This window comes from Chiloscyllium plagiosum, chromosome 27 (assembly GCF_004010195.1).
Source record: "Chiloscyllium plagiosum isolate BGI_BamShark_2017 chromosome 27, ASM401019v2, whole genome shotgun sequence".
NCBI classification, from domain to species: domain Eukaryota; kingdom Metazoa; phylum Chordata; class Chondrichthyes; order Orectolobiformes; family Hemiscylliidae; genus Chiloscyllium; species Chiloscyllium plagiosum.
In genome coordinates, this window is record NC_057736.1 from 13886998 (window position 1) to 13895426 (window position 8429).

Consider the following 8429-nt stretch of genomic DNA (forward strand, 5'->3'; position numbering starts at 1 on the left):
CAAGAATAGTTATGAAAATATTTAAAAATGCAGACTGGTGGCAAGAACTCCAGATCAAAGAGGAACACAACACAACAGATACAAAACAAGCCCTGTTCATTGTAAAATAGCCCAAGTAATAAACACTTACCACCTGTTGTTAACACCCCATAACCTAGACTGACCGAGATGTAGACAAAAACAGGAAGTCCCCCTTCCTCTGAAGCTGATGAAATAAGTAAATTAAGTATTTAAACAGAACAAAGTGCAGCATAATAATCTAAACTGCATAGAAGCTCTTCAGCCACATTCTCAAACAGAATCCATCAAATTCAGCACCGCCTTCCTAACCTGCAATCCTCTTCCCCGACCTCTCCGCCCCACCCCAGTCTGACCTATCACCCTCACCTTGACCTCTTTCCACCTATCACATTTCCGACGCCCCTCCCCCAAGTCCCTCCTCCCTATCTTTTATCTTAGCCTGCTGGACCAACTTTCCTCATTCCTGAAGAAGGGCTAATGCCCGAAACGTCGATTCTTCTGTTCCCTAGATGCTGCCTGACCTGCTGCGCTTTTCCAGCAACACATTTCCATCTCTGATCTCCAGCATCTGCAGACCTCACTTTCTCCTCAAAGATTTCAACAAGAGTATTGCATTCAATTCTAGTAACTCATTTTAAGAGGGATCTGGAGATAGCTTAGAGAAGGTGCAGTAAAGTTGCATGGATAAGAGACTTCAGTTACAAAAAGAGATTGGAGAAGTTGCAGCTGTTCTCCTAAAAATTTCAAAATGTCTTTGATTATGTACCATATATTAAGCTCATGAGAGGATAGCACAACTTGGAACAGAATCTCTACAGTATGGAAACAGACCATTTTGCCCAGCAAGCCTACACTGACCCTCCGAAGAGTAACTCACCCAGACCCATTTCCCCGACTAATGCACCTAACCCACACATCTCTGAACACTGTGGGGCAATTTAGCATGGTCAATTCACCTAATCTGCACATCTCTGAATTGAGGGAGGAAACTGGAACACCCAGAGGAAACCTATGCAGATACGGGGAGAACATGCAAACTCCACACCAACAGTCGCTTGAGGCTGGAATCTCATCCAGATCCCTGGCACTGAGGCAGCAGTGCTGACCACTGAGGCTCCATGCCGCCACTTGTGGATTTAGTTGAACAATAGTTGACTGGATGAAAAATTGGCTAAAAAATAGAAAGCAGAGAGGTAGTGTAAAGGATAGTTATCCAGTTTGGATGAAGGTAAAGAATGGGTTTTCTACATGGATGAATGTTTCATCCATTGATTCATAATTTACATTGGTCTAGATTTATTAAATTTAATTCAATATCAAAATCTGTAGACAGTACCAAATATTAAGAATAGATATTTTAGAAGCTCGCAGCTAGACACATGGCAGTTCAGTAGCAAATAAACTGTCACACTGATAAATATGAAGTAATGGACTTTCTTAGGAAAAGGGAAACATCACAAACTATTGAATATGCAAAAACAAATAGGGCAGAAGGGCAAAAGGATTCACAAATATAGATAAGTTTAAAAACTGCATTGTATATCAGCAAAACAATTCTAAAAAGTATGTTCTTGAGAAGGTAATTCATTTTCAGCTTTTAGCTATCGTTCATTAAAGTTGCTTGAACACAACTGTTTTTTTTTCTTGGATAATACTTGGATGTTTTCTTTCAGACCCCGAAAAATAACCACGTGATCTCTGAAAAAGCAGGTAGGATGACACCGGAATCAGAGTAAGGGTTGTGTGTGGGAATAAAGAACTGAAGATCAACTTTGAGGTTGGAACCAAGATGTTGATGTGTGATTTTTGCTCTTGTGTGAAACTAAACATTTGTTTTCTTAATATTTATTACTTATATACACACACACACACACATTCTTTTCTGCGGGGAGTCCCAAGACCTGTGGAAGGGTGCAAAAGGGAGGTCCCAAGCCCTAGAAGGAAGTAAGACTAAGCATTGCAGTGGTGGGGTCAGATGTGCTTTTCTGGGCCTTGTCAGGATGGTATTGGTTGTATTCTAAGCACTAGGCCTTGTCACACTGAGAAAGGGACTGCAGGTGCAGGGCACCATCTGAATTCACGACTGTTCTCTCTCCAATCCCAGAAACTAATGTAAATCATCACACTAAGCAGGATAACAGATTCTGGTGTCAGCCAGACTGCATTCAAATTGGGGAAGGCAAAGTAAGAATCTTCATACATTGCAGATCTGTTGTCCAGTTATCCCATCCCCTTAAACCAATCCAAAATCAGATTGGCTGACTCACTCTGTGTTCTTTATACATGTTTTATGATCATGTTGATTGCTTTGTAACCCATATGTGCTCCATATGCTTTAGATGATGTGTTGCGGACTGAGGAAGACAGCATATTGGTCCCGACTATTTCAGTACAGGTAATGAACATAACAAAACTTGTAACCCTTGTACACGTTCTCTAAACTGAACTATTCCACACATGATTTTGTTGGATTGGAGCATAAGCCACTTGCCAGCAGTACTTCCTTCTCTCCTTTTCCAGTTCTATGGATGAAATAGAATGAAAAGTCAAGGAGGGACAGAGGAGGTAGGGCAATGAGGGGTGCAGTAGGTAGAGAAAAAAGGGCTGGAATATGGTGGAAGAGAATAAAGAAAGAGAAGCTGGGGAGGGAGAGATTCCATTTCATGGGACACTGGCACCAGTATGAGGCAAGAAGGAACTCAATCGTCATGATAGACATTGGACCAGATTCAAGAGAATGGGGCATTTACAAAGATTTGTAACTAATAAGTGGGGGAACATTTCAGGTGGAAAAGTTTGTGTAAAAGATAGTTTAATATCAATTTAAAAAGGAGTATAGTAACACTCAGAAATTATGTTTAAGAAACTACAGGCAATGGATAAACTAAAACGTGCAAACCTGAAGTTTAGAAATAAGAATTGCATAGGTAGAACACTAGAGCAGTAAGACAGTTACAATGTGCAGCTCAAGAGGTATTCTTTATGCAAATGCAGGGAGGAAAAAGAATGAGATGAGTGAGTTGCAAAAACAAATTCCACTTAATGGCTACATGTCATATCCTCTGTTGGGACATGGTTGTAAGGTGAATCAGGATTGGAAGCTAAATATGTCTAGTTCTAAGATCAATAGAAAAGGTAGACTGACAGGGAGCAAAGAGTGAGGATAAATGAGTGCTATTCTGCTGGCAATCAGTGACTAGTGGTGTCCCTCAGGGATCGGTGTTGGGACCACAATTATTTACAATTTATATAGATGATTTGGAGTTGGGGACCACGTGTATATTGTTTAAAATTTGCTGATGTCACGAAGATGTGTGGCAGAGCAAAGTGTGCAGAGGACTGTCAAACTTTGTAGAGGAACAAAGATACATTGAGTGAGTGGGCAAAGGTCGGGCAGATGGAATACAATTTAGTAAATATGAAGTCATACATTTTGGTAGGAGTAACAGCGAAATAAATTATTACTTGAATGGTAAAAAGTTGCAGCATGCTGCTATGCAAAGGGACTTGGGTGTCCCTGTGCATGAATCACAGAAGGTTGGTCTGCAGCTACAACAAGTAATTAGGAAGGGAAATTAAATTTTGTCCTTAATTGCTGAAGGAGTTGAGTTCAAAAGCAGAGAGTTAATGTTACAGCTGTACAAGGTGCTGTTGAGGCCATACCTGGAGTACTGTGTGCAAATTTGGTCTCCTTACTTAAGGCAGCATGTACTAGCATTAGAGGGGGTGCAGAGGAGTTTCACTAGATTGATTCTGGAGTTGAGGAGGTTCATTTATGAGGAGATACGGAGTAGATTGGATTATATTCATTGGAATTCAGAAGAATGAGGGGGATCTTATAGAAACATAAAATCATGAAGGGAATTGATCAAATAGAAATAGATAAGATGTTTCCATTGGTAGGTGAAACCAGGACAAGACGGCAAGGACTCAAGATTAGATGAAGCAGGTTTAGAACTGAACTGACCAGGAACTTCTTCACCCAGACGGTTGGTAATCTATGGAATTCCTTCCCCAGGGAAGTAGTTGACACAGCTATAGTAATCTCTTTTTTTTAAAGGTAACCTAGATACATTTTTTGAAAAATAAAGTCATTAAGGGATATGGTGAAAACGTGCCTAAGTGGAGATGAGTCCGTGAAAAGATTAGCCATGATCATCATGAGTGATGGATCAGGCTCGAAGGGCCAGATGGCCTACTCCTGCTCCTAGTTCTTATCATCTTATGTAGGAAAAATAGTAGCAGGGAGGAATAATCTTGGCAATTAGGTTGAAATCACTTCACTAATAGAAGGTATGGTCTTGAGGGAAGCAAACATTTATGACAAATGTTTTTATCATATTAGTATTTTTATTATTCATATGATTTGTTATTATTATTGTTGTTATTATTATTAAACTTGGATTCCAAAGTCGGCATCAATGGATTTTGGATTTTATTTCTGAGGAAGTGATTTTTCTATAAGGTTCAGACTTTTCTTTTCTAGCTGTGGGTCAAAACCGCATTTCTCAGAAATCATGTGACTGAAGCTAAATGGCAAAATAAGCTGCCTGCTAAGATGATTCCTGAAGTATTCACTAATTTGAGTTTTTACAACCCACAGAAAGGGTAGTGGGAAGCATATTCAGTTTAGAAGAAAAGATCCATACCAGCAAAAGTGTAGTTCGTTTTATCATCCTCCAGGCCATGCTAGCTAGAAAGAAATCTTGAGCTGTTTTAATAATCCAAGTATACTAAGCGTAAAGGTGCATAAATACCCAGGGCCTAATGAGATGTACCCCAGGCTGCTATGGGAGGCAAGGGAAGAAATTTCTGGGCCCTTGGCATAGATATTTAACATTTCGCTGGAGGATAGCTAATGTGGTCCCTTATTCAAGAGCAGCAAGGATAGGCCAGCTAATTACAGACCAGTTATTCTGACTTCATTGTAGGGGAAATTATTAGAAAATAAGAATTAGAAAAAAAAAGACAGGGATAATCAACACTTGGAAAGGCAGGAATTGATCAGGTTCTGGATTAGTGGTGCTGGAAGAACACAGCAGTTCAGGCAGCATCCAAGGAGCAGCAAAATCGATGTTTCGGGCAAAAGACCTTCATCAGGAATAAAGGCAGAGAGCCTAAAGGGTGGAGAGATAAGCTAGAGGAGGATGTGGGTGAGGAGAAAGTAGCATAGAGTACAATAGGTGAGTGGGGGAGGGGATGAAGGTGATGGGTCAGGGAGGAGAGGGTGGAGTGGATAGGTGGAAAAGGAGATAGACAGGTAGGACAAGTCCGGACAAGTCAGGGCCACGGGGCGGTGTGGTTGATTGGTGTGGGTGTCCTGGAGATGTTCCCTAAAGCGCTCTGCTAGGAGGCGCCCAGTCTCCCCAATGTAGAGGAGACCGCATCGGGAGCAACGGATACAATAAATGATATTCGTGGATGTGCAGGTAAAACTTTGACGGATGTGGAAGGCTCCTTTAGGGCCTTGGACAGAGGTGAGGGAGGAGGTGTGGGCGCAGGTTTTACAGTTCCTGTGGTGGAATGGGAAAGTTCCAGGATGGGAGGGTGGGTTGTAGGGGGGCGTGGACCTGACCAGGTAGTCACGGAGGGAACGGTCTGGTTTCCAGCAACTGCAGTCATTGTTTTTACCTCAGGAATTGATCAGGGTTATTTGGCACTAATTTATTGGAGGGAGATCCTGTTTCATTAATTTAATTGAGTGTTTTCAACAGGTGATTGTTGATGAGGCTAGTACAGTTAATGTGGTTTACATGGATTTCAGTAAAGGCTTTGACAAGCTCTGACATAGGCTGGTCCAAAAGGTAAGAGCCCATGGGATCCAAGGCAAAATTGTCTTGCAAATAGGAGGCAGAAGCTGATGGTGGAGAGTTATTTTTGTGATTAGAAATCTATGATGAGCACTGTACCACAGGGAACGGTGCTGGGATCCTTGCTGTTTGTTAATGACTTGGATGTGCAAGTAAGACCAGAGGGCATAGGTTTAAGGTGAGGGATGAGTGATTCAGAAGGAATCTGAGGAAAAAGGTTTTCTCCCCGAGGGTGATAAAAATATGGAATATGCCTACTGAGAGGATGATGGAGGTAGGTACTCTTGTAAGATTTAAGAAGCATGCAGGCAAGCACTTGAAATACCAGAGTATGGTAGACTACCAAGTGGAGGTAAATGGTATTAGCCTTTTTGGTGGTATTTAGTTGCAAAGACATGGTGGGCTGAAGAGCCTGTTTCTGTGCTGTATAATTTTATAACTCAGTAGATAGGGCTGGAACTAGCCCTGAACCTTAAGAGTTCAGTGAGGAAATGTCAGTGAGTAGGCCTGTGGCAGTGTATTTTGCAGAGAGACCGTAATGGAGAGAATCACAGTTGGTGACTCTATGGAAAGTTGCTGCAAGGTAAAACTTACAGCGTCATCAAATTAGCAATGATAATTCACTGGGATTAAGTGTCTGGAGAATGTTGCTAAGAAAACATTGAATTTTTCTCTTTGCTGTTTGTTACAACCCTTCTAAATTGTCACGTGGCTTTTTTTCTTTTTGTGTAATAAACATGGGTCATAGAGTCAAATCACACTGAAACAGACTCTTCGGTCCAACTCGTCCATGACTACCATCCTAACCTAATCCAGTCCCATATCCCTCTAAACATTTCCTATTCATCTGCCCATCCAGATGTCTTTTAAATGTTGTAATTGTACTCATCTCCACCACTTCCTCTGGTAGCTCATTCCATACATTCACCACCCTCTGCATGAAAATGTTACCTCTCAGGTCCTTTTTAAATCTTTCCCCTCACCTCTTAAATTTATACTCTCTAACTCTGCACTCCCCCACCCTAAGAAAAAGACTTTGGCTGTTCACCCTATCCAGGCTCATCATTTTATAAACGTCTATAAGGTCACCCCCTCCAGCCTCCAAAACTTCAGGAAAAAAAATCCACATCCTATTCAGCCTCTTAATTTGAACCCTCCAGTTCCAGCAACATTTTTTATAAATCTTTTCTGCACTTTTACAAATTTAATAACATCCTCCTTATAGAAGGGGGACCAGAATTGTACGCAGTTTTCTAAAAGTGGCCTCAGCTATGTCCTGTACAGCTGCAACATGACGTTCCAACTCCATACTCCATATTCCAACCAATGAAGACAAGCATGCCAACGTACTTTTCACCCTATCGGCCTGCAATTCCACTTACAAGGAACTATGTTTAGTTGTTAAAAGTACATTGGCATCCTTGTATGAAAATGTTCAGTGACTGGCAACTAGCCACAGTAACCAAATTTACAAAAATAAATTGTGGTCTTTCAAGCAGGTTTCATTTTCGAATCTGGTTCTATTTTGCCAGTGGTTGAGTTCATAACGCTGTGAAGATTCTATGGAAAAAGCAAATCTTTTAAACTGCATGGCAGTTCTGTATATAGTCAAAAAGTGTAGTGCTGGAAAAGCACAACATATCAGTCAGCATCCGAGGAGCAGGAGAGTAAACATTTTGGGCATGAGCCTTTCATCAGGAATGTAGTGGGGTAGGGGCCCAAGGGGGCTGAGAGATAAATGGGAGGGGGGGTGGGTGTTAAGACACAGGGTAAATTGTCCTGCTTAATTTAAAACCAGAAAATATTTATCCCGTGCAGTAATCTGCAAAAGTTCGAGTGACCAAGAACTATGGAAAGTAAAAATTAACAACTTCATTTCTTAAAGTATAACAGAATAATTAACAAACCACTATTTACAATTTCTTTTACCTTCCCTTCTATAATACTACTCTGCTAAAACTCCCAGTTAAGATTTACAAAACAACATTTCTTATCTCAAAACCAGGCAGCTTTCATTCTTCTATTCGGATCTTCCTGTATCTTCTGTTGTTTTTCTTAAGAATTTCTTCATCATTGGTTACTGATCAAAAAGGTGCCATTTTAAGAGGGCTATTTTTCAGGCAGTCTGCTTTCATCCTGGGCTTGTCAGTTCTCCTCTCAACTGTTCAATATTCCCCTGTTCTTATACCCCAGAGCATTGGATTGTGTTATTGGCTTTTAAGATTGTCAGTATACTCAATTCAATCTTGGTTGGAAATTGGTATTTTTTACTGGGCTACAATTTACACTAGGTAAAAACAATGACTGCAGATGTAATTACACCGGCTTAATTAGAACAGTTGATCTTTCGTAATTACACCGGCACCACTCCCTACCTCTTCCTCTGCTACATTGATGACTGCATTGGCGCCACCTCGTGCTCCCGCGAGGAGGTTGAGCAATTCATCAACTTCACCAACATGTTCCACCCTGACCTCAAATTTACCTGGACCATCTCTGACACCTCCCTCCCCTTCCTGGACCTCTCCATCTCCATGAATGACGACCGACTTGACACTGACATTTTTTTACAAACCCACCGACTCCCACAGCTACCTG

The 8429-nt window shown here is 41.2% G+C and overlaps 1 protein-coding gene across 2 annotated transcripts in view; it reads left to right on the forward strand.

Moving 5' to 3' along the window:
- LOC122563564 (synaptotagmin-like protein 2) overlaps window positions 1–8429 on the forward strand; it is an 86292-nt gene that overhangs the window by 38023 nt on the left and 39840 nt on the right. For both annotated transcript variants that reach the window (XM_043717459.1, XM_043717458.1), the window contains 2 exons: window positions 1695–1731; window positions 2361–2416. In XM_043717459.1, coding sequence (XP_043573394.1) covers window positions 1695–1731; window positions 2361–2416 — 93 coding nt within the window. The remainder of the gene's footprint in view (window positions 1–1694; window positions 1732–2360; window positions 2417–8429) is intronic.